Source organism: Ascidia mentula, chromosome 4 (assembly GCF_947561715.1).
Source record: "Ascidia mentula chromosome 4, kaAscMent1.1, whole genome shotgun sequence".
NCBI classification, from domain to species: domain Eukaryota; kingdom Metazoa; phylum Chordata; class Ascidiacea; order Phlebobranchia; family Ascidiidae; genus Ascidia; species Ascidia mentula.
The window spans coordinates 9,873,648-9,900,116 of NC_138569.1; the positions used below are offsets into that span (position 1 = coordinate 9,873,648).

General features: G+C 40.4%; 4 protein-coding genes and 1 pseudogene across 4 annotated transcripts; 2 read left to right on the plus strand and 3 right to left on the minus strand.

Annotated features, from left to right (window-relative positions):
- The first annotated feature begins 32 nt into the window (after positions 1–32).
- On the plus strand, positions 33–2,752 carry LOC145899547 (putative regulator of nonsense transcripts 1). The gene is made up of 3 exons (XM_082988388.1): positions 33–1,004; positions 1,172–1,297; positions 2,012–2,752. The coding sequence occupies exons 1-2, from the start codon at positions 942–944 to the stop codon at positions 1,286–1,288; spliced, it is 180 nt and encodes a 59-aa protein (XP_082844514.1). The 5' UTR covers positions 33–941; the 3' UTR covers positions 1,289–1,297; positions 2,012–2,752.
- A 969-nt stretch (positions 2,753–3,721) lies between these two features.
- LOC145899276 (uncharacterized) lies at positions 3,722–6,555 on the plus strand. The gene is made up of 5 exons (XM_082988010.1): positions 3,722–3,728; positions 5,179–5,621; positions 5,965–6,075; positions 6,153–6,182; positions 6,330–6,555. Exons 2-5 carry the CDS (start codon positions 5,198–5,200, stop codon positions 6,440–6,442), a joined length of 678 nt encoding a protein of 225 aa, XP_082844136.1. The 5' UTR covers positions 3,722–3,728; positions 5,179–5,197; the 3' UTR covers positions 6,443–6,555.
- Positions 6,556–7,591: 1,036 nt separating this feature from the next.
- LOC145898053 (uncharacterized) lies at positions 7,592–8,382 on the minus strand. Its single transcript, XM_082986495.1, has 2 exons — positions 7,988–8,382; positions 7,592–7,820 (listed from the first exon to the last, which is right to left on the minus strand). The coding sequence occupies exons 1-2, from the start codon at positions 8,380–8,382 to the stop codon at positions 7,592–7,594; spliced, it is 624 nt and encodes a 207-aa protein (XP_082842621.1).
- A 366-nt stretch (positions 8,383–8,748) lies between these two features.
- On the minus strand, positions 8,749–12,364 carry LOC145898054 (uncharacterized; annotated as a pseudogene).
- Positions 12,365–15,641: 3,277 nt separating this feature from the next.
- Positions 15,642–20,039, minus strand: LOC145898055 (serine/threonine-protein kinase/endoribonuclease IRE2-like). The gene is made up of 9 exons (XM_082986496.1): positions 19,427–20,039; positions 18,359–18,386; positions 17,657–17,798; positions 17,552–17,602; positions 17,319–17,493; positions 17,007–17,203; positions 16,624–16,842; positions 16,038–16,256; positions 15,642–15,815 (listed from the first exon to the last, which is right to left on the minus strand). The coding sequence occupies exons 1-9, from the start codon at positions 20,037–20,039 to the stop codon at positions 15,642–15,644; spliced, it is 1,818 nt and encodes a 605-aa protein (XP_082842622.1).
- Between the last annotated feature and the right edge of the window lie 6,430 nt (positions 20,040–26,469).

Below are 26,469 nucleotides of genomic sequence, written 5' to 3' on the forward strand. Positions count from 1 at the left end.
CAAAGGGACTGTTTTATCGCATGACTGCGTCGCTACCTTTTGGTTTATTAGGCCTTTGGGTGTTTTGGGCAGTGTAACGGGCCACTAATCAAGGCTGGCTAAACCTGTTGGCCACGCCAGAGGTCTGTAACTGTTTATTGCAGTCTTTACTCGTTTCCAAGTGGAAATCTTCCTCAATGAAAGCATTTATTCAATTCGTGGAAACCGGGTTAAACACAAAACTAGTACACATTCAAAGCACAGGATGTCAGCTGGGCACAAACAACATAAGTAGTGTGACATATTTAGCAACTTATTGAATTGAGTTGGGAGCGAGTGCACGAGAAACTCTTACACTCCCCCCAATTTGACAAGTTTTTTTTTTACTTTCAATTTCACAACACTTTTTCGTAAAGCGTCAATAATGCGACATAACACAACTATTTACAATTCCGCCTCTCGCATCACAGTCCGTGAAATGTATATGGGAAGTGCCCTTCGCAGCTTGGTCATTGACGCGATCCTCGCAATCTTCAATCTTCATGTACTGAACGTGACGCCATCCACGACGGGCGAAGCAATCGTGACTGCTCGTCATAGTCGACGGCAAACCTGCAGCTGGATTCACTCGCAGCAAGTGAATTGGAGTCAGAGGTGTCTCACTATCGCCATCCAGCGTAACTGGCGTCAGTGGACGAGAGTTAAGAATGCACTCAACTTTCATTAGGAATGTTTGTAATTTATTATCAGTAAGGTTTCAAATATTGTGTTTGTGTATTATGTTCCTGGAAAATGTTCTTAAATTTCGCAGACAAGTTTACTTAAATCATCAACATGGGGAAAACCCTGTTAGCTTTCTCCAATAAATGTAAATTTAAATCACATCAACCAAAAACTTTTATGTGTGTTGATTTGTTTAAATTCCAGGGGCGTTGACGCAGAATTACGGAGCCGGATTGTCCATGAGTCAACCAATAAGTCAGGGAATGAGTCAACTCGGTCTATCTCAAGCGGATTTGTCCCAAGTACGATAACTGCAAATACTTACCACACCCGTATATACAATAAATGTTCGCGTCTACTGTAATGAACTGTATATGTCTTTCTTGTTTTGTGTTTTTTACATCTAAAATAACTTCACATATGTGTGGGTTTAGAATTCTCAACTAACAACATAATATTCTCCATGTAGGATAGTTACATGGGCGACGAGTTCAGGTCGCAAGTTGACGCAGCTCTTTCACAAGATTCAACTTACCAAGGAGAAAGAGCTTATGCGGGACAAGGACTAAACTTCTCACAATATTAAAAGCAACATGTAAGTTTGATTTGTGAATGTGTATTTATTCGCTTATCTGTTAGCCTGTAGGTTGATCAACATGTCAGGACCTTTTTCTACAACCTATTACACTTGTTGTGATTCGCGCAACACCGCTGCATATTCACTCGCCGATAAATTCCGCTTCACATGACATTGCAGAAACTTTGCAAAATCTTTGATCTCAATAACATATGCTGTCATTTTACATTGATCCTTAACACAATTAATATTCTGCGATTTACTACGAAGTATGACGATTTACTTACAGCATGACGTCAACGATGACTACAACATATAATCTTGCTTATTTGCTAAGAATCCTTTCTATTTTCGGTTTATGTGCCGAATTCCTAGAAAATCTGCTTCACCATTGTGAAGTTAATTTAAAGTATTTTGCAGAAACTTCCAGAACCATTGCGTAAGATCTTTTATTACAGAATTTTTAACGAGTCGGTAATATCCTGTGTTCTTGGTTATTAGTCTGAAGCCGATGTTAGTCCGGACTACGGACAGGATTATACTTAAAAAGCAATTAATTCGTTTCGTTTTTTAAACAAAACTGGTGGCAGTCCAATCACCTTACATTACTGCTAGTTAAGCCATTACTTTACGTACTCTGAAGTTTACGACATAATCATTCCAAACTTGTTGTTTTCTACACACTTTTGCAGTTTTTCTTGTCATACCTAACTTAAAAACATTTAACGCTAGATGGGGTACGAGAGCCCAAGGAGCATCGACCATCTGAGAGAGCGGATGAGTGAAACGGAAGATACACGAAACCAACATGCGCTTGCAAAACAAGCTTCTTCGGTCGAGACGATGGACGCACGTTTTATTAAAACTGAGCGAAGATTTTAACACAGCGGTTTTACAAAATGCAGTTTTTCCGACTGTGCGGCGTTTTTGATCATTATTTGCAGATAATCACAAACCTATCGACAAACTGAATAAATGAACATGAATTCTAATAAGAAGTGATGTAATTTTGGCGCTCATAGGGCGTTCCTAAGTGAAAAACAATGAAAATGGTGCAAATCTAAGCGTGTTTAATAAATTCGCAGCAAGCCTTTCAAAATCCGGTATGATAAAGGCACAATTAGCGCCACCGCGCGGATTACGGCGTCCATCGCTCGGTCGATTGACGATATGTTGGTCTCAAAGCACTTGGGCGAATCTCTTGTGTACAAATGTAGCGTTGTAATTACAAAAGAGGCGTGGTGTGTGTTTCATCTGTTTTATATTGTGTACTTTGCATGATTTTGTCACGAACACTGGACGTAATATTTTATGAGATCCAATGTTACTTTGCCCGGGCATAATGTTGAGACACACGAGTAAATGAAATTGTAATCTGCGTTTTGTAACTTTGTCATTTTAATTATACTTGCATGTTGCCATTCAGCTGTATTTATCTGTTCAAAATTGGTTTAATAAACAAATTACCACGCATTTTGCCTTTGCACAGATCTTACTTGTACTGGTATTTTTCGAGGCAATACACATAGTTACATAAGTCCGACATGAGACATATGTGCCAGGTTGGTCCGCTCTATGTAGTAAAAAAAATACATTCATTACATTCTGTAATATTGACAAAAGATTAAAGCGTTTACACATACAACATGTGTTAAAATATCGCGGTCTCGGAATTTACACAACCGTAGTAAAAAAATACTGCATGTTTTAATCTGTCAACTTCTATTTTTAAAGCTTGGCTCGAAAAAATATGATCTATCAAATAACATGAACTCGTCAGAACAGGGATCCTCAAACAAGTTGTATTGAAGGGTTTGAAGGAAAATATTTCTCAACAAAACATTCGTTTTCGAAAACAGGTCGCGTCCAACACATGCGGAGATCGCGAGTCGAGAACTCCATTTTGACTGCGGTGTTGGAATTTGACGTAACGCATTTACCTTGCGAGTTGAGTTTTCATTTTATAGGAGACGAAATGTTTTCACGGAAGTTCAGTGACACATTTGTGATCAGTGTTGATTTTGTACTTAGTTATATGTAAGGGTTTCCATACTCAGTTTACTTATAAGATTTGTGCAATTTTCTAATGCAGTGACTTCGGAAATAAAAATACGTTCGTTTCTAAATTTTCTCTGATTGGCATGTTTCAAAATGTGGTTATTTTGTACCTGACGGAAGTAGCTGTGGTCTGTGTCTGTGCGTCACAACCAGTGTGCTATAGCGTAATGATGAACAATGGCGTTGTTTTCCAGCCGGCCGCGATACAATATGTTATACAAATAACGTTCATTAACGCCATCTCAAAAGCAGACGAGAACTCTATTTTGACTCGGTGCCTACTTTTTTGATTGATGGAACCTGTTTTTGTTTCAAACGGGAGTGCGGTGACCCATTTTTGATCGAACTTCATTTTGTACTTAGTTATATGCAGGGTTGTCTAAATACTGAGGTTAGTCATAAGATTTGTGCTTATTTATGGAAGCAGTGTCTTAGACAATACTAATATGCTTATTTCTAACTTTTGTTCTGATTAGCATGCCTAGTTGTAACGTTCTTATTTTGTACAAATGCGGATTGTTAGTTGTATGGAGTAGCGTGGTTGACGTTTTAAGATGTATTTGAGTGCCCAAGCATCCCAAAAAACATTATCTTTGTTGTGCTTCTCTAAAATGTTACAATCCTAACGCAAGTAGCTGGTCTGGGTCTTTGCTTCTAAACCAGTGTTGTATAGCGTAATGATGAACAATAGCGTTGTTTTCCAGCAGGCTGCGGTACAATATGTTAACAAAGAACGTGTACGCAAACTATTGAGGTAGCAGCTATCACCAAAATAAATCTGAATCACAGAAGACAAAAATTCGAAAAACACTAGCCTGGGTTGTAATTCTTGTGATATATTATCAATAAGTTCATTGCTTTTTTGTGCAACCAAGAGAAGGCGACCTGTAATTTTTTTGTAGCAGGTGTCAGCAAGTGTGTAGCCATAGTATGTAAATAGATAACATTGGCATAATGTTGCGTGGTAAATTTATTATGTTCAATGTTGAGATGGACAGTATTATCGCTTCATAACAATCTCGAGTTTGCCTTTTTTTGATAATATACTGTTTCCGCTGTATGATATGACTTTCAATGTGTATGTGCAGTAGGCATTCGATTTCTGCAGGGAGGCATAGGACGTACTGCTATCGGTAACAATAAGGAGAGAAAAAAGAGGGAGAGTGAGCAAATCCACATACGAATTATCGTGCAATGAATCATAAAAAGTTGATAGAAACCTTCACACCCATTACTCAATGTACAGGTTCGATAAGCCCATGGTGAAAAACTTCCTTATGCCATCAGACTTCCTGAAAAGTGTCAATGATTAACCGGAGTTAATTGTACACTATCCTCATTAAAGTTTGGGAATATATTTCACCTCCGATGCCTACAGCACGTTATAGTTGTTCAAGCATTAGAGTCAAAAATATTAAAAATTGTTGCAGACCTACCACTGTTTTGACCAACACTTGGTCTTTTAGTGCAGCTTTGGTGACATATGACGATCTTGTCGACTGAACATAGTTTTCCCTCTTCGCACCTGAGAAAACAAACATTTATTATATTTGCTGAGGTAACAATGTTAACATTTTGCGCGGCCTGTAGTTTACCAAAACGCGTGTCCCTTGTTTTATGAGTTTCGGTCGTTGGATCGCACTGAATCCAACTATGTTGAACACAAGCTATAGGCATATGTTGGACACATAGTACTCATGTCTTTCTATTTTCTTCACCTGATGCAAACTATATTTAGTGTGAAAACTGAGTGTTTGGTGCTTACACCAAACGTTCAAACTAATACCTATTATTCGTTCATAGTCTTCTCATTGGAATTGATGTCGCTTTTTCATTTTCAGAAGTATAGGGTTTTACAAAATGGACGAATCAACACAACAAATAGTCCCTGCCACCGAGCAAGTTGTTGCCACGCCATTTGTAATTCAAGGTGAATTTAGGGATGCAAGAGCCAAGCTTGAAATAAAAGATGGGCAATACTGTTTACACGTGGAAGGCAGGCTTTGGCCGTTATGTACTGATTTGTTTTCAAAGTTTGATCCTAAGAGGCTTGTTACAGTTGGAGGCTCAGTGGCTGCAGTCTGTTTCGCTGTTTTCAGACTTGGTGCTAGAGCTTACAACTTCAGGCCGGGCAGTCTAACTTTCACAATAGAGTTCTCCCCGGACGAAGCAAAACGCAAGATGGAACAAATTGAATCAGGAAAATATCTCCAAATCATTTCTGAAGAATTTGGAGATATCTGCAAAGAATTCCATGTTTCCCACCTTCAAGGATTAAATTTAAGTATGTGATCTATGTAGTTGCACTTTTGTCGAAAACATTGTGTTTCCCAGCACATTGATGAAAACGATTCCGTAATATTTTTTGTTACCGACGTTGGGTATTATACAATAAATTTACTGAGACCGACAAATCTCCGTTGCATATCCGAGATACTTTGAACCAAGTTAAAGTATTCTTATAAAGTGCTAGTCTTATCTATAAAACTTATTTCTAACTAATCTAATTTATATGTATGAGTGTTTGAACACATGAGTATTTCAAAACATTTGTATATATTCCTCTCTTTGATAGAAATTGACATCAAAGTTTTACGTTTCAAAATGTCTTGAAATTGTGTTTGCAGGTGAACAACATAAGACGTATAATTTGGAAAACGCAAACATCGAAAATTGCAAGGTTGCTGTTGGAAAAATTTCAAATCGGGTGATCGAATATGGTGCTGATGTAACCCCAGGTACCGAAAACACATACGCAATCATTTTCCTATAGCATGCATATAATCCTTGTTTACAAAAATCATTTTTGTTGCAGAGCTTCTGGCTGCAAGTAGCTCAAGTGGGGGTGAGAAGTTTATCATGTGTTTTAGTAACCTGTATGCCTTTTGCTCCATTTTCATACTTAAACTTTACTTAAAACTAAGTCAGTGTAACTGCAGTGTTTTAAAGTACGAAACCTTAAATTTTATTTATATCCTTGGCATTTTTTCAGGTGATGTTGGACATGCTGGAGGGCACTACAACTTAAAAGGGGCAACTATTAAGGGAAGTATGGCTGCAGTCGGCGAAATACACGAAACTACTTTCAAAGGAAAAAAGCAGTAAAATGTCAACACGAAAGGACAATAATGAAAATATATTTGTGCCCTTTTAAAATTCGTCATCTTCTGTATCTGTTTGTCGTAAAACTATATTTCAGTTAATTAAATATAAGTTTACGATTTGTTCTCTGGTGTGCAGCTTAATCAATTTTTTTTAATTCGAATGGGTTTGGCTCAATCGCTCCTCCCGTTGTTTGCGTAAGAGGAGTGACGGAGCGCTCAATCGCTCTCGCGCTCAATCCGTTCGAAGGAGGTGTATTGAATTCGCTTCGCTTGAATGCGAAGGGTTTTCAGTGAGCGTTTTTTTAATTTTGTTGTGTTGAAATGATAAACAGTAAAAGTTAAGTGATTGACAGGTTTCGAAGTTGTTTTAGGTGTAGACCGTCCGCATTGCACGCAGTGTAATGGATTCCAGCACACTGTTTTTAGTTTAAGATGTTTGTTTAGTTTACCACGTTTTTGTTACGGAATTATTTCGGCAGCTTCGCAATTAAGCGGTTAGATGTTTTTGGGTGGCGATGTTATCCCCCAATTAACCCTTCTACCTCATTCGGTACTTTACACATAACTGCCTCCCTAATTCTGATACTGCCCAGAACCCTGCAATAACGGCTCACCACAAAGCCAAAGTAACCCAGGCTGATTTAACTTATTGGACGTCGTGTTAAATTAAGACGAATAAAAACCATACGAAACGTTACTGGCCAAGATCTCGATTACACAAAGATAACACTGTACTAGAGGTGTTACTAACGCGACGCCCAGAAGAAGACTCGCCCGTTTTAGGGAAATCGTTCGTTACACTAAAAGCACCAACCAATCAGGATGCGCCTTCCCGACAAGCGGCACATCCGGGGCATACAAACATAAGTGGAGCGTTAAATAATAGGGAAGGGAGGGGGAGACGAAGGTAATAAAATAGTGTGGTGAAAGTGAAGTGCGAGCCTTAAAAGCGATATACGTGGGTAAAACAGTATAATAAATAAAGTGGTAACAACGAAAGAAAACAGTGAAATTATAAGGTGTCAGGAAGAAAGGTGAAAACAATGAAATACAAACAATAACTAACAAAAGTGTAAGGTGACGTGGAGGCAATAAAATTCGTTACACTCCCCCCAACCCAAGAATTGTCCTACTCCTGTTGGCCATTGGACTACACGTGTGTCTCCGACGAGAATCGAACTGACCGGCGTCGGGTCCGTGTAGACCTTCTGCATCCGCCCAAATTATCCGGTGAACTCGATACCTCTCCATTGTCCACTCGGGTTGTATTTGGCCTAAATACATACACCAACGTAGGTTGTTGATCCTCAGCCTGCGGAGGTTCTGCCGTTTGCTCAGCGGGCATTGGGAATGTTTCTGTGGTCGGTTTAAGCCGATTGAAATGGAAAGTCTGTTGTTTACCAGTCCTATCTTCAATGACATAGTTCACAGGCCCGCGTACTTCGACCACTCGGTATACGGACCTTTGTAGGGATACTGTAATTTCTTGCACCGACCTACAGGAACGACCGGGTTCGTTAACAGCGCATAGTCTCCCATCGAGTATGGCTGTCCCCGTTGTCGCAGGTTGTAGCGGTCTTCCATACGCTTGCGCTGTGTCGTGAGACTTTCCCTGACAATTTCTTCGGCCAGCTCTAGGCCGTCGCGTAACTGGTCCATCTCCACTCCGTAAGATCGTCTTGAATCTTCTCGGAGGGATCCCATTAAATCTGTCGGAAGGCGCAACGGTCGGCCGGTCAAAAGGGTGTGCGGAGCTTCCCCCGTTGCTTCATGGGCGCTCGCGTTGTAAGCTGCGACTACTCCCGGCAACGCCTCGTCCCATCGTCGTTCTTCTTTCTGTATGTAGTTTCTTATCATTGTTATTATGGTCTTATTGTTGCGTTCGACACCGCCATTCCCGGGCGCGTGATATGACGTAGTTCGGCTTTTCTTACAGCCCATCAGGCGCAACAGCTCGGAAAACAGGTGACATTCAAAATTTGTCCCTCTGTCAGAATGGACCGTTTCCGGGACGCCGTGCACCGTAAACCAATTGCGGTAAAGCAAGCTAGCGGTCTCATTTGCGGTTTGGTGTCGCATCGGCCACGCTCTAACGTATTGGTGAAAAGGTCGCAGGCAACCAGTATAAATTGATAACCCGAACGGGTAAGTGGTAGTGGCCCAATAACATCTACTTCAATCCTTTGCATGGGTTTATCCTCATGCGAAGGTATAAGCGGCGCTTGAAAATGTTGCGTCGGCTTTTTTGTTGTATTGGCACGTTATACAGTTGCGACAAAACGTCTCGACGGATTCGCGCCATTTATGTCAATAAAACCGCTCGGAAACTTTTGCTAACGTTTTGGCAATGCCCAAATGTCCCCCTCCATGTACATCATCATGTAAGCTGGACGTCGCTTCCCCGACAAGGCTTGTCGGCAAAACGATTTTTAAATCATCCTCCCAAGAGGAGTTTCCGCGGCAACAAAGAATGTCCACCTTCAGTAACAAGCCACTATAGCGGGACCAGTAGTGGCGAATCGCGGCGGATTCTCGCTTGACCGCTTTAAATTTCGGGCGTATACCTCTCTTGACCCATTCTCTTACGGCAGCTAGCTCCGGGTCGTTACTCTGCCGCTCCAGCAGCTCGTTCTGTTCATATCCGATGGTTGCTTTCAAGTCCACGGCGTTAACCTGTTCAATCCCTCGGCCTTCATCCGCTATCTTGTATGGACATTCTGGATCATCCTCCAGGGAGTCTAGACGGGAAAGTGCGTCCGCGTTACGATGTTTGCTTCCCTCCCTGTGATGTATATCAAAATCATAAGCGGAGAGATGTTCGACCCAGCCCGCGCATTGCCCGTATAATTCTTTTGACTTCCACAGCCACCTCAACGAGGAATGGTCAGTCCGTAAACATAAATTTTTGACCTAGGACATAGCATCGGTAAAGCTTGGTCGCAAATATTACGGCGAGCAGCTCTTTTCGCGTTGTCGAGTAGTTGCACTCTGACCTATTTAGGGTACGGCTGCCATATGCCACAACACACTCCTTACCGTCAACTTCCTGGGAAAGGACGCATCCCACGGCAGTATCGGATGCGTCCGTGTCAAGTATGAATGACTTATTGAAGTTAGGGTAGCAAAGGATCGAAGCGGTCGTAAGGTACCGTTTCAACTGAGCGAAGGCCTCCTGGCATTGGTCGTCCCACTGGAACCGCTTCCTTTTTCTGTCTGCCTGTGGAGGGTACCTGCGATCTTCGCATAGTCACGAATAAATTTGCGATAGTAAGATGTTAGGCCTAAAAACTGCCGGATCTCCTTCACATTACGCGGTGTTGGTCATTCGGAAACTGACTGTACTTTGTTGGGGTCGCATCGTATTCCGTCCTTCGACAATACGTGACCTAAAAAAGCCACCTCCTCTTTGAAAAGCGAACACTTAGACGGCTTTAACGTCAGCCCCGCGGGTTTAAATTCTCTCTAGGACGTCAGCTAGTCGATTTAAGTGTTGCTCGAAAGTATTGGAGTAAACAATAGTGTCATCCAGATACACTAAGGCACCCCGCCACTCGATCCCGCTTAATACCATGCGCATTGAGCGTTGAAAGGTCGCTGCCGAATTGCATAGACCCATAGGCATTACTTTAAATTCAAACAGGCCGACGTGACTGGTAAACGCAGTTTTCTCTTGCGAAGAGGCATCCATAGCGACCTGCCAATAGCCAGATTTCAGGTCTAGCGTAGAAAAATACGCCGCGTTCGACATTTGGTCAAGGCTGTCGTCTATCCGGGGGATCGGGTAACTGTTCTTTTTAGTTAGCTCGTTTAGCTTGCGGTAATCGACACAAAAACGAGTCACACCGGTTTTCTTCCGAACCAACACGATCGGACTGCTCCACGGCGATTTAGACGGCCGGATCAGTCCTTGTTTGTCCATTTCTGCCAAAATCTCTTCCACTTTCGCCTTGTTGTGGTGGGGAATGCGGCGGGGTGGCTGTCGCACTGGAGCGTTATTTCCTGTGTCGATCACGTGACGCACCACGTCCGTGCGTCCAAGGTCAATGTCAGATGTTGAGGCGTTCTGGTTGGCGCGAAGAAGGGCAAACAGCTCTTCTCTTTGTTCTTCAGTTAGGTGGTTTCCGATCTGAGCTTGCTCTATAATGTACTTAAACGGGTCACGGTTATCCGCCGTTTCGTGTGGCGACACCGAACAAATTTCTGCGCAGCCGCCAAAACAATCCGGGTGTTTACATTTCGCCGACGATCCATCGACTACCACACATGCGCCAGACATTGGACATTCGACATTGCAAAAGGCATACACAGGCGATGCCTGGGCGATCCTTGACCCGCTTGGTATTTCAACCGCTTCGTCCCCAAATTCGCGACATAGACCCCAACAGTGTTACTCTGGGCCATCGTTATACTCGTAGCCGACAACAACCCATATTTTTCCACAAACCCGTCTATCTTCTCAGTTAGAAAAGGGGTTTCCCTGGTGTGCGGCTTTTGGCAAAAGTTTGCTGTTACACATACCTCGGTAAACGCGGGGATGGTGACATCGTCGACGACGTACACCTCGGAAGGTGGTGGCAACGGCACCGGAGAATGCAAGAGTGGCACGCTTGCACCCCCTGCAGTTAGAACGTTGGCTTCGTAGCAGATCTGGCATAGTTAGCACGTTGGCTTCGTAGCAGATCTGGCATTTGTTCGACTGGAGGAAATCTAATCCTAGAATAAGGTCGTGCGTAAGATTGTCTACAATGTAAAAACTCGCGTGAGTCATCAATCCTCCCACTCGGAGGGGAAGCTCGACGCAGCCTTTTACCGCCAATTGCTCTCCGCCGGTCCCGACCAAGTTCTTCTTTGAGCACCTGTTTACCCGGTCGTGATGCTCGGCGCTTAAGGAATGCCACTTTAGGGTATTAATTAAGCAGACACTGGAGCCGGTGTCCAACAACGCACACATCCTCGTCTGGCCGACCAGTAAGTTGACAAACCGCAACGGCGCTGCGGGTGTAGAGGGTTTTTGTACCGATTTTGGCGCCAAGCATTTGGGTGCATCCCGAGTTATACGTTTTTGGTCGAAGTGACATTTTATCTCCGATGCGCGACGAATCGATCTGGAAAACGCAGGTGTACATGGTATGTTTTGACGCCTCGTGTCGACGTCCTTTGCGCGCATACCCGTATGCGGGCAGTTGCGCCGCATATGGCCCAGTCCACCGCAACCATAGCAAGTCCGTGCTCGCACGTTGTTGTATTGTGGTCGTTCGCGCTTTATGGCATCCACTTGAGCTTGTAACGCCGCTAAGGTGTCCTCGAGTTGTGCGTTCTTTTCCTTGGAACGTTTCTCCATATCTTCTAACTTTTTTAGTACTAATTCCATCTCTGATGCTTTTGTGTTTACTGTATCGACTTGGACAAAGCTCGGTGTTTGCGTATTGACAACGACTTGAGCTGCGGCTCTGAATGATCGCTCATATTTGATGGTATTCGGGATAGTGTCCGCGAGGCGCCGGTCTTGCAAGCCTTGCAATAAGGTAATGTACAGAACCTCATTTTTAAGGGCAGCTTCAGCGGAGTTGCTGTAGGCACCATCGCCCAGTGCCTGTGGGCCGTAAACGAATTCGCGTGCGGATTCGCCAGGTAATTGCACGCGCCTTATCGGCTCTGCGCGTTGGCGCTCGGCGTGTTGACCGGTAGCCCTTTGGCGCAATGCGCGTTCTTTGAGGTCCTTGTACGAAACCTCGAACAAGTTTGCGTCTTTTTCTTGTATTGTCCCATTCAAGTCGTTGTCAATGCTTGCCAGGAACAGGTGTCGTTTCATTTCTTCTGAGGCCTCGACGCTCGTACAATCGGACTCAAATACATTAAAATACGGTCCTAGGTCATCTCCCGGCCGTAAAGGCGGAGGTTGCATTAAAACATTAAAAGTCATTGTTAAGAAAAACCAACCTTTAAAATAGCATAAAACCAAAATACACGTATGGAGTCTTCCCAGTAAAACCAGCCGGGTGTGGTGACAGGGTCCTGGCGTGCTGGCCAAGTTGTTACGAAATTATTTCGGCAGCTTTGCAATTAAGCGGTTAGATGTTTTTGGGTGGCGATGTTATCCCCCAATTAACCCTTCTACCTCATTCGGTACTTTGCACAAAACTGCCTCCCTAATTCTGGTACTGCCCAGAACCCTGCAATAACGGCTCACCACAAAGCCAAAGTAACCCAGGCTGATTTAACTTATTGGACGTCGTGTTAAATTAAGACGAATAAAAACAATACGAAACGTTACTGGCCAAGATCTCGATTACACAAAGATAACACTGTACCAGAGGTGTTACTAACGCGACGCCCAGAAGAAGACTCGCCCGTTTTAGGGAGATCGTTCGTTACACTAAAAGCACCAACCAATCAGGATGCGCCTTCCCGACAAGCGGCACATCCAGGGCATACAAACATAAGTGGAGCGTTAAATAATAGGGAAGGGAGGGGAGACGAAGGTAATAAAATAGTGTGGTGAAAGTGAAGTGCGAGCCTTAAAAGCGATATACGTGGGTAAAACAATATAATAAATAAAGTGGTAACAACGAAAGAAAACAGTGAAATTATAAGGTGTCAGGAAGAAAGGTGAAAACAATGAAATACAAACAATAACTAACAAAAGTGTAAGGTGACGTGGAGGCAATAAAATTCGTTACATTTATTAGTCAAAAAAATTACCAAACCTCATCATGTAAACACATGCGAATTATGGATTGGATTGGGATGTTTCAATTCATCTCACTTCATGTAAACGAGCTTATTATTGACGTTTTTTCGGAATGCGACTTCCCTTTTGCGCTTTGTCATGCGGAACGTCACCGAGACTTGACGTTTCGTTAAATTTCAAAGGTTCTGTTCTGAATTCTGTAAATGCAATTCCACGCGACGACAAGGAATTCGTAAGCTTACACCGTTCTACGCTGACATTTGGGGGTATAAATTTTTTAAACATTAAAAGCGCAACGAATTGAGCACATGACAAATCACCAAGAAACCAAATATTTTTCTATGTGACTGAACGTGAAGATATTCGTCGTTTGTAAGCAGAGTAATGGTGCATGGTAATTCTGTACGTCACTACTGAGCATGAAACAAATTCTTTCCAGTCCTGTATCTTTGTGTGTCTCACGAATAACTATTTTATGTTGGCACTTACTGATTTTCAATAATTATAGTTATAAAAACAAATGAAAAAACAAACGAAAGTTTAACTTGCAGTGATCCATTTTAAACACGTCGAAAGGTACAAACTTAAGTGTTTCGAACGTTAAGTGCATCTCCAAACGGTAAATTTAACCACAGCTGTGCGACGGAAAATACGTTGATATCAAAACCCATTGCATGGACGAGTTGGATAATATGTACAAAGTTGTCATAAAAAGAAACGCCATAAACGAACCCACTGCCCTTGGGCGCTTTGGTGGAACCGTATGGAACGCAGTTACTGGAGCAGCCAAGGCATTTTTATGTTCTCCTCCAGGGTTTAAAGCTAATTGGAACAGGAGTAGGGTTAGTTTCTGGTATGATCCATGGTTCGTATATCAGAAAGTCTCATATGGCAATGCTGCAAACAAAAGGTAATTTATGTTTTTATGGGTTTTTCGGACATACGTTAGTAATTACATCATAACTTTTTCAGAACATAAGTTCCGCTGCCAACACCCAAGATTATATTTTCAATGTATATAGTTCAAAATTGTATATAGTTAATTTTCCGAGAATCTGTCCCTTTACTAGACATTGTTTTTCTACCAGCGACAATTAAAGTTTCACATTATTGACTATAGTCATAACTATAGTTATGTAATCCTTATATTAACCGTTTTTTAGTTGTGTGTTGAACCACTGTTTTTTAACCACTTTGCCGCGGCACACTAGAGTGCCACAAGATATTGTCTGCTGTGCCGTGAGAAGTTATTCCATATCACACAATAGGCCTAAAAAGGTGAAAATAAAATTAATCATTATCCGCAAATAATGTGCCGTGCTGTCTAGTAGTGGTCTACAGAGTAACCTAGTATCATAATGGCATATACAATACTCGATTACATATCAGTTCATATCAGAACAACTTTTTATTATGAATGTAATAACGGCTACCTGTACCACGTGCAAAAGAACAATATGTGGGCCAAACCAAAAATCGATTTAGCATATGGTGGCATTCTCACCGTTTCACATGGTGAACAAGAAGTTTCAAAGAGTCCAAAGGGGATAAGATGGAGTTGGTAAAGCACTATCAAAGTGTACACCCTATCTTATTCAAAAGCAAACCGGACATTGCAGATTGTTTCACTGTAATTTTCCTCGAAGAACCTCCAATGGTTCTTTAGATATTTGTGAGGATAAATGGTTGGTATAAATGATCTTAGGGCGTCAATAAATATTCAGCCCATGGTTTTCCCTGCAAAAAATGACGTATTTTGCGCCCCTTTCGTCGTTTATGGCCATCACAATCTTGTGTTCTGTGTGTGTTTTTTCAAATTAGCAAATATTATCGCATGACTGCGTCACTGCCTTTTGGTTTATTAGGCCGTTTGTGTGTCGCTTTGGGTGTTTTGGGCAGTGTAACGGGCCACTAATCTACGCTTACTAAACCTGTTGGTCACGCCACAGGGCTGTAACTGTTTATTGCAGTCTTTAATTGTTTCCAAGTCGAAATCTACTTCAATGAAAGCATTTATTAAATGTCTGGAACCTAGGTACGTACGATTCCGCCCTAGATCCACACTGACATGCGTTGTTCGATAAGTGCTCATAGAAACTTTGTCCTAGATTTGACAAATAGCGTATAGGCAGGAAACAAATTAATGCATATATAAAACTAATGCATAAATGGCATAACATGTGGAAAAACAGGTGTGTAACTACAACATAATAAGTGTAAGTGCCAGGGCCAATGGAAAGTAAAAATGTAAAAATTGTATGAAAAAAATCATATGAAAATTTAAATCTACGTTGCTAAAAGCGAAAAAGGCAACTCAAAAGTTTTGATGCAAAACAAAGCTTTAAAAAGTTTACGACACCCTTTCTACTATTTTTTTGTTTGAACGTCAACAAAAAAATTTTTAAACCAGCTATATGTGTTTCTAGTCAAGAACGAATAGAAATACAACCGCACATTCCTGCTATATTTAGTAGCAGTGAATAGCGTTGAAATATAGCAGTGTGATAATTTAGTCATAGTAGTGATGAAGTTCCTTATTTTCGCAGAAAAAATCGTGGCAGTGAATGATGAGATGGGGAACATTTTCTGTAAACAACTGAAAGAACCCATCAGAAAATCTTTCATTTTCTCCTAAACCCAGGTTCCGTCGTTCGGACTTCGACAACTTTCCAACATGAGTGTGCTAAACAAATGCAACATAGTACAATAACGTTTGGTGAAACCGATGTAATTCAGCAAAACTACAACTTTAAGTTATTTGCAGTACCATGAAAGAGATAAGTTCATGTAGTGTTACGGCATTTTAAACAAAGATGATTGCAGTGTAACATATATCAAAGGGTCGTGAGTCCTACTGGGATAATAGTTAACTGACCAAATTGCATGAAAAGTATTTTGAACAAACCTTGTTCCTCATGATACGAATAAGGTCTTCAATACCGTTGCAAGTTTTGTCACCCCAGCTACGAGTGTTGGTTGTTGGTAGTACACCGTCGACATTGAAAGTAACCTTTTCTGATTGACCTTCATATGGAGAGTCTTCCAAAAACGTCCTTTTGTACTTGTTGAAAATCCGTCGGTCAATCGAACGAGTTCCAGTTATTTCCAAAACACCCGAAACCTCCTGCATAGTCAACAATCATGAATGTTGCGGTTGATGACTATTGTTGATACTTTACATTATGTGTTGTCTAAAGCAGCCAACCACCAATAGAAACAAAGCATATGCATCACTTCCAACAGTCATTTTAATAGTTTACAGCTACATATTCAAGATTACATATGTAGCGTGTCAAAATGTGCAACCTGCTTTTATTTGTTGTTTAGCTTATTTATGTAAGGGTTTTCTTTGAGATAAACAGCTGATGTTTATATACGCTATTGTTTTTGCGCGATACCTTTAAAAATGCAATTTTCCTTTCAGTTAACCATAGTGTCGGGTGCCGGGCCACAGAATCAATCGTAGGACGAAGATCAGGATCATAAACAACCATTTTCTTCACCAGGTCACAGGCAGTAATCATTTGCTCTTTCGTTAAATCAATGACCCGACTTTTTGTGCAGTGTGGAATCAAATATTGAAATGTGGGTGGCTTTTTCGAACGAATTTTGGCTTGGTGCTTATAAGTTTCTTTGCCGAACAAGTAGCAGCCAAGGGTAAGTACATAGTAAATGTAACCACCCATTGCAAAAATGTCACCACTTGGTTTCTACACAAAAGATGGAGGTAAGTTATATTAATATACACAAAGCGCTTGGCGCAAACTGATGGGGATTCATGCCCAGGATTAACTGGGTTCGAAACAGATTTAAAAACATCGGTCTCTGTACAGTCAAGCCTTATTATTAAATACTTTCAGAGGTAAAGTCTTACCACTTTGACTGTATTTTGATCGTTTGTACTGTGACATTCAGGAGCCATAAATGATTCAGTTCCTGCAGATCTTGTGTGATGTGACGAGTTGCCGCTCATAATAATTCGGCTAAGTCCAAAGTCTCCAAGTTTAACTCTTGTTCGGTTGTCGTTTGTTTTCTTCAACAAAAAGTTTGCTGGTTTGATGTCCCGATGAACTGGAAATAAAAGGTAAACTTAAATTTTACTGCAAATGAATGAAAAAGGCAGAAGAGATTTCTGTACTTATTTTAGTTTTGATTCTTTGTTTGCCATCAACAACATCATATTTACCAATGTTCACGTCATGTAAGTACTTAAGTCCTTTCACCGACTGGCGGAGAATTTCATGAGCGGTGATATTGAAATAATTGACAAAGTCTACATCAAGCTGCAACCCGGTGTCTGGGTTGATTGGTTTTTTGTCTGCTTCTTTTCCATCTAGTCTCGCAATGCGACATGATACCCACTGAAACAAGTGCAACAAATTCTTTCCAAGCGACATATATTTCTTGAGCAATTTTTACCTGAGAAACATCTCCACTGCACAGTTCCATTATAAGGTCTATGAAACGTTCCTGCGAAAACACACGGGAATTACCCTGTAACTAATACCACATGTTGCACTCCACCTTTTGAATTGTTCCTACGTAGCTTACAACAAAATGGGAATCACATTTAACAAGGTTGAGTATTTCTTTTTTCACATCCGAGTAAAAATGTGGATCAATACTTTTTACCGCAAACAATTTTCCGTCATTGCGCCTTCGACATCTGCAAACAAAAATTTACATGCGATGTTCATCAACAATTCAAAAGAAAACATGGCACGTTTTGGAGAAGGAAACATTGTTTCAATGTCGTAGGGATGTGCTGTACCGAATCCGAATATCGGCACCGAATCCGAATGTTCACTTCGAATCCTACATTTATCGTGTTTTACGCAAATTTAAACAATGATACTTAGAAATCGCGCATTTATATACGAAAATTGGTTTAGACGAAGCGAACGTGGGACTCGTGTGATTTTTTATGGCCCGGATATAACTTTATGGCGTCATCAAGTGGGATTCGGTACGGAATTGGCCGAATACTGAGCGCAGGTATTCGAATCCAAATCTATTTTCTTTTGGCACACCCGTACAATGGCGCCTCTTCGTACGTGCTGTGAAATTGTGTTTTGTGTTAGGCTTACGTGACAATTCTAACGCCATAGGTTCCTTTAGATATTTCCCGACTCTCTGTGTAATCAAACCCCACGCTTGTCCTCTCTGTATGGCAACGAAAAACAAATCAACAATCGGTGCTCATGGCAAACGTAGAATGGCTCTTACCTGAAGAATGATTTTGGTGCCGGTGTTCCTAAAACGTTTTTTCATTTTTAATATGTAGAAAAACATTTTTTGTTTACACACCATTTTTTTTTTCATTTTTTCAATTCAAAATACAATTTTCTTTGATTTAACATGAAACTACCTCATCCGCAGCATCCAGCAGGTAACGGCAATCCGACAAAATGTCTGTAGGTAAACTTTCCAATATTAATTTGCTGAACGTCTGATCGTTAGCTTGTTTAAGCCACTTGCAGATTCTGTGCGTAGTTTCGTTTGGTCCGTGTTGGAATGCATGGCACTGAAGATAATGCGGCAGCTTTTCTAATTTGTAGTGAATGTCAGTGCCTGGGCCGAACATTATTTCCATGACACCACGAACGCGAGAATTGCAAAACCCGAAAATAAAGTTGGCATAGTTTTTTAATCGTGAGTCGAAAAGCAACAGACTATGAGCATCAAAGTGCTGAAAGCTGCTAAAATGAAAAACCCAAACTGCAGGCCAGAACTCTGTCCATTCATCCGTAAACCCATGAAAGTCTACTGACTGTTTGGAAATACATCGTTCCAAGGTTTTCCACGAATTTTCTGATAGTTTACGGTAGTTTGTGGGTTTTGCCAAAGCCCCTCTTTTTACATCACAAAGATATGTCCATGACAAGGATGCATTTCCATCATACATTGGGTACGCAAGTGAATTGCTTGACGGTAATATAGATGAAACTCTTTGTGGACTAACTTTAATCATCTGTAAAAAAAACTGTGTTTTTGTTTTCTTCACAAATATTTAAAAACACCCAAATATTCAAAAACACTTGTTACAAAAGATTTTATTGTGTTTTTTTTTCACTACATTTTGGGAGCGTCACCTTCGTGTGTGCGCTGTTTTGTTTTGCCGAGGACGCATCTTGCATTAAATTTTTCCGTACCGGCGGTTGATCCACATATTTTTTTCCTTCTTGTAAAGATATATTTTCCAATCGTTGGTAAACATGATCAGAAGCAACTAAAAATATTTAAATTTCATTGAAAGTCTGTACTTTTTGAACTTTTAACTGCCAAAATATATACTTTGACCAGAAGATGCTGATGCGTAAGTTTGACTGTTTCCAGCTGGTTCGTCAACACTGGGCATTTTTTCTAAAATCTTTTTGCATTTTACGTACAGTTGGATCTTTTTTGAATTAACCCCAAATTGTTTTTGTATAGTTGCAAGACATTCATCCAAGTACGTTTTCTGTTGTTTTAGGTCTTTTACGCAACCCGCAGTTTGCTGTAGATAGAAAAATGACCAAGCTATTTCTAGACAGCCATTAGGCGACGCCAGTTTAAGCATTTGGTTAAGCCCCTCTCTCAGCATTGGTATCACGCATTCCAATATTATCTCGGCGTTTATTGGATCCGTTTCGTACATTTTCTGAGCAGTGTTTGACAAGGATTCCATTTGTTTCTTCAATGAATCTAGTTGGGTGCTTTTCTTCAATAAGCAACTGTACATCAGCAAGGCTTCAACAAAGTTTTGCTTCTTTACATAGTTTTGGCAAAGCTCTTCGACCTTGGTTTCGCTCATGTTGCAACTGATCGTAGGAACATATTCATTTGCCTCTCTATACTTCTGCTGCTGGACTAGGGATGTATATATTGGAATACTTACTAACAATTCGCTTTCCAGATTTTTAGCCATCGTTAAGTGTAATCTACAAAACATGTGGACATATTATGGATGTAAACAAAAGAGTTTTGTTTCACAAATTTTAATCTAGTAATTTTACTTGATGTAAGTCGGTTACAGATTTCCGTGAAGTCAAACGTTCGCCTCAACTTCCATAACATAAAACATCCACCAATAATGACTCACTGTAGCCCAACAAAACCAACATGTGTTGGTTTCTTTTCAAATACATTTCCGCGTAAAATAACAGGCGAACTAAATCAAATATTACTAATCCAATATCTGTGTTTAGATTTATGTGCTCTATAAATTCACAGTGCACTTGAAGTAAAGTACTGTAGTAACAGGCATGTTTCCCTACTTAATTCTTTACACATATGGAACACATACGGCCCGAAGACTGCAGACGGTGTTAAGCTTTCCTGCCGGAGCTCCCACAGGCTTTCTGGCATCCTGCTGGACAACACATTTTTTCTGACACTTTGTAATAAAACGCCCAATTTCGTAATCCTTCGATAGTCTAGTCTAGTCTTGTCTACTCTCTTAGTCGCTCGACCTTCTCGCCATCGCGCTGTAAACGTTCGCACGTTCTTTTCTTAGTTAATTCGCTGCAATTCAGTCACGTGTTAAACGCGCTTGAAACAAATTAAACTTAAGCCACCTGGTAATTGCAATCGTGTGTTTCAATATAATAAACAAGTCTGCCACGGAGTTTCAAATCAAGTATAGTCTTCAGCAAGAACACGCAAGCAGACTTTAGATTCAGCAAAGCAGCGACACAGGGAATCCTATTTGTACGCTGCACTGGTGACCCCGACGTGATCACTTTTGTTTATGCCAGGTTGGTTTGTTCCGTTTATTTTTGGTAATATTCTATTGCATTATACTTTAAGATTCTCACGAAATTTTACTTGTTTTCGTGGTGGATCATAGAGAATGAATCTTCGCTCTATAACCATGACGGACGCAAGAAAAGAGCTGGACGTAATGACCGAACACCATTTATAACCCGGTACTGTAATTGTAACTTATAAGTCTTAACGCAATATTAACAAGTCACTTCGTTTAAAAGCCGAATTGCTCTAAAGCATGTTTTGTCTATAACAGCATGCTATGCAAGTAAACGCCTATCCTTCAAGGTTATGTCAGTATGCATGCGTGTATTATACTCTTTTTGTTTCGAGAAGGGGGTTCTTTAGTTGAAGTAACTCATGTAACTAAAACGTTAGTTATATTGGTATACGTATTTGACGTTACTTAATGGTGAATTGTGGACCCTAGCCTAAACATTTTGTCTGCTTAGAAAGTCCTCCATATGCACAACAGCAGAGGCGCGGCGCAGTTAAGGGACCTGACGTCTTTCGTGTAGCAAGGTCACACAGATACAATTTTCAGTTATTATGTCGGAATACCTTAGACCTTCCCTGGTCTTGACGACATGACTTCTATGCCTATGGCATTTAGTCAAGCACGACTGACGTTCCTTTAGGATAAATCCTTGCACTATTTTAGCTAGGGTTGTTATGGCTGGTTGAAGCAGGAAACTGCTGATTAACCTAACTCACGTATGATTTTAAGTTTTGGCCCATTTTTTTTGTGACATGAATTTATCTTAAACTAAACTACCACTTTTAACGTTTTATGGTGTTTGTTGCTGTCTAATCCAAAATCATATTTTTTTTACTACTACAAACCTTTTTATTTGTCATGCAGCACGCAATTTCCATAAAAGCTTAATATTTTAAATTGTTTGAGCATTTTACTGCCGGTTTTCTTTTGTACACAGAAAAAAAAAAGAATCACCGTGACAGCAAAACCAAGACGATAATGCGGCCGATAACCACCACAAGTCACCGAATTCAATGCAACCCAATTCGCAACAGCCAAAGGTCAAGACGACATTGGATTTCGGATAGAAACTGTCAATCTTCACAAGGAAGGGACATGTGTAGCAACACGCATGTTTCCCTACTTAATTCTTTACACATTTGGAACACATACGGCCCGAAGACTGCAGACGGTGCTAAGCTTTCCTGCTGGAGCTCCCACAAGCTTTCTGGCATCCTACTAGACAACACATTTTTTCTGACACTTTGTTATAAAACGCCCATTTCGTAATCCTTCGTTAGTCTAGTCTAGTCTTGTCTACTCTCCTCGACCTATCTCGGCCCTGTTGTTATTCTCGCCATCGCGCTGTAAACGTTCGCACGTTCTTTTAATTGTTAATTCGCTGCAATTCAGTCACATGTTAAACGCGCTTGAAACAAATTAAACTTAAGCCACCTGGTAATTGCAATCGTGCCTTTCGATTAATAAACAAGTCTGCCATGGAGTTTCAAATCAAGTATAGTCTTCAGCAAGAACTTCATGGAAAGTAAACACATTACCCATTGTCGTGGCAGATCAACTGTCAATGATATTACGCCATTGTTGATCGAGCAATGTAACCTATTTGTCCAACGGTTAATGTTCAACCAGAGTATGTGTAACATTTGCAAATGACGAAATCGTGGTGCAATTGCTTGGTCAAATAGAAAGTTACAAGGGAAAGCTCTAAAGAGTATAGCAAACTACCAAACATCACAAAATACAAACTTATTTATAAAATCTACACAATTTTTAAAACTCGTATTTGCATGAAGTATATAAATGATTGAACTTCAACACAATTCCAATTTGACATATGTGACATCATAATGTTAAAGAACTTCTTTTCTCTCTACCATTGGCAAACTTACTTGCCAGAAGAACAGACTATTAAAATATATTATCCCTGGCAGCAACAGAAACAATATGTTTTTTGTTTAGGTTTGTGCCACGTGTAGCTTGCTTTAACATAGATGATTAGATTTAAAGTGTAGTTCGTAAAGTTTACCAGTTAAGCAATGAATGAATTAAAATTGTGAGAGCAACCCGAAATATCTGTGTTTAGATTTATGTGCTCTATAAATTCACAGTGCACTTGAAGTAAAGTACTGTAGCAACAGGCATGTTTCCCTACTTAATTCTTTACACATATGGAACACATACGGCCCGAAGACTGCAGACGGTGTTAAGCTTTCCTGCCGGAGCTCCCACAGGCTTTCTGGCATCCTGCTGGACAACACATTTTTTCTGACACTTTGTAATAAAACGCCCAATTTCGTAATCCTTCGATAGTCTAGTCTAGTCTTGTCTACTCTCTTAGTCGCTCGACCTTCTCGCCATCGCGCTGTAAACGTTCGCACGTTCTTTTCTTAGTTAATTCGCTGCAATTCAGTCACGTGTTAAACGCGCTTGAAACAAATTAAACTTAAGCCACCTGGTAATTGCAATCGTGTGTTTCAATATAATAAACAAGTCTGCCACGGAGTTTCAAATCAAGTATAGTCTTCAGCAAGAACACGCAAGCAGACTTTAGATTCAGCAAAGCAGCGACACAGGGAATCCTATTTGTACGCTGCACTGGTGACCCCGACGTGATCACTTTTGTTTATGCCAGGTTGGTTTGTTCCGTTTATTTTTGGTAATATTCTATTGCATTATACTTTAAGATTCTCACGAAATTTTACTTGTTTTCGTGGTGGATCATAGAGAATGAATCTTCGCTCTATAACCATGACGGACGCAAGAAAAGAGCTGGACGTAATGACCGAACACCATTTATAACCCGGTACTGTAATTGTAACTTATAAGTCTTAACGCAATATTAACAAGTCACTTCGTTTAAAAGCCGAATTGCTCTAAAGCATGTTTTGTCTATAACAGCATGCTATGCAAGTAAACGCCTATCCTTCAAGGTTATGTCAGTATGCATGCGTGTATTATACTCTTTTTGTTTCGAGAAGGGGGTTCTTTAGTTGAAGTAACTCATGTAACTAAAACGTTAGTTATATTGGTATACGTATTTGACGTTACTTAATGGTGAATTGTGGACCCTAGCCTAAACATTTTGTCTGCTTAGAAAGTCCTCCATATGCACAACAGCAGAGGCGCGGCGCAGTTAAGGGACCTGACGTCTTTCGTGTAGCAAGGTCACACAGATACAATTTTCAGTTATTATGTCAGAATACCTTAGACCTTCCCTGGTCTTGACGACATGACTTCTATGCCTATGGCATTTAGTTAAGCACGACTGACGTTCCTTTAGGATAAATCCTTGCACTATTTTAGCTAGGGTTGTTATGACTGGTTGAAGCAGGAAACTGCTGATTAACCTAACTCACGTATGATTTTAAGTTTTGGCCCATTTTTTTTGTGACATGAATTTATCTTAAACTAAACTACCACTTTTAACGTTTTATGGTGTTTGTTGCTGTCTAATCCAAAATCATATTTTTTTTACTACTACAAACCTTTTTATTTGTCATGCAGCACGCAATTTCCATAAAAGCTTAATATTTTAAATTGTTTGAGCATTTTACTGCCGGTTTTCTTTTGTACACAGAAAAAAAAAAGAATCACCGTGACAGCAAAACCAAGACGATAATGCGGCCGATAACCACCACAAGTCACCGAATTCAATGCAACCCAATTCGCAACAGCCAAAGGTCAAGACGACATTGGATTTCGGATAGAAACTGTCAATCTTCACAAGGAAGGGACATGTGTAGCAACACGCATGTTTCCCTACTTAATTCTTTACACATTTGGAACACATACGGCCCGAAGACTGCAGACGGTGCTAAGCTTTCCTGCTGGAGCTCCCACAAGCTTTCTGGCATCCTACTAGACAACACATTTTTTCTGATACTTTGTTATAAAACGCCCATTTCGTAATCCTTCGATAGTCTAGTCTAGTCTTGTCTACTCTCCTCGACCTATCTCGGCCCTGTTGTTATTCTCGCCATCGCGCTGTAAACGTTCGCACGTTCTTTTAATTGTTAATTCGCTGCAATTCAGTCACATGTTAAACGCGCTTGAAACAAATTAAACTTAAGCCACCTGGTAATTGCAATCGTGCCTTTCGATTAATAAACAAGTCTGCCATGGAGTTTCAAATCAAGTATAGTCTTCAGCAAGAACTTCATGGAAAGTAAACACATTACCCATTGTCGTGGCAGATCAACTGTCAATGATATTACGCCATTGTTGATCGAGCAATGTAACCTATTTGTCCAACGGTTAATGTTCAACCAGAGTATGTGTAACATTTGCAAATGACGAAATCGTGGTGCAATTGCTTGGTAAAATAGAAAGTTACAAGGGAAAGCTCTAAAGAGTATAGCAAACTACCAAACATCACAAAATACAAACTTATTTATAAAATCTACACAATTTTTAAAACTCGTATTTGCATGAAGTATATAAATGATTGAACTTCAACACAATTCCAATTTGACATATGTGACATCATAATGTTAAAGAACTTCTTTTCTCTCTACCATTGGCAAACTTACTTGCCAGAAGAACAGACTATTAAAATATATTATCCCTGGCAGCAACAGAAACAATATGTTTTTTGTTTAGGTTTGTGCCACGTGTAGCTTGCTTTAACATAGATGATTAGATTTAAAGTGTAGTTCGTAAAGTTTACCTGTTAAGCAATGAATGAATTAAAATTGTGAGAGCAACCCGAAACTGTAGTTTTTGACGATGTTTCGTAGTCCTGTTCCAATTAGCTGAAACCCAGGAGGAGAAAATAAAAATCCCTTGGCTGCTCCAGTAACTGCGTTCCATACGGTTCCACCAAAGCGCCCAAGGGCAGTTGGTTCGTTTTTGGCGTTTCTTTTCTTGACAACTTGTTCATGCATTGGGATTGGATGTCATGCCACAACCAACCAAGTTTTGCGTTCTTTATCTTGTAAAAATTCTGCAGCACTTTTGATTTTCCACTCAGCGTGTTGAGTGTCGAGATCTTCCGGTTCAACGTAATTTCCGTCGTACATCTGCCAAGATGGTTAAAAATTCGAATTTTCACCAAAATATAAAACGTTTCACAGTATCGACAGTCGCAAATATTTTCACAGTAAACGAAAGACGCAAAAAGTTGCTTAAGACTACGGTTACCCCAAAACATACATTTAAACAAAAATGCCGTAAAGTCTATGCCAGAGATCGGCAACCTATGATGTCGTAGACACATGTGTCTTTTTCACCCTCTGTTATAACTCCATAGAGACAGGCACATTTAGAAAACAACTATAATGTAAATAAATTAAAAAGTTATGGTGCACCTGGCTGTTCCTGTAGGTTTTGCAAGATCATTCTGATTTTTGTACGTTAAAAGGTAAAAATAATCCCTACCAACTTGGCGTTTTACGGTTCCAAACATACTGCAAAAAGGGAGTAACTGGGTTTTTGAATGGCAAAGGTTACCGACCTGTAGTCCATGCCATATTTCACATAGAAAAACTGTCCAACACTACGCACGTATATGTGAAACGAAAGTACCTTTTTCATAATTTTTGTGAAGCTTTAAATTTTTGGTTATAATTGTACTCCGCGTTACAAGGTCACTGAA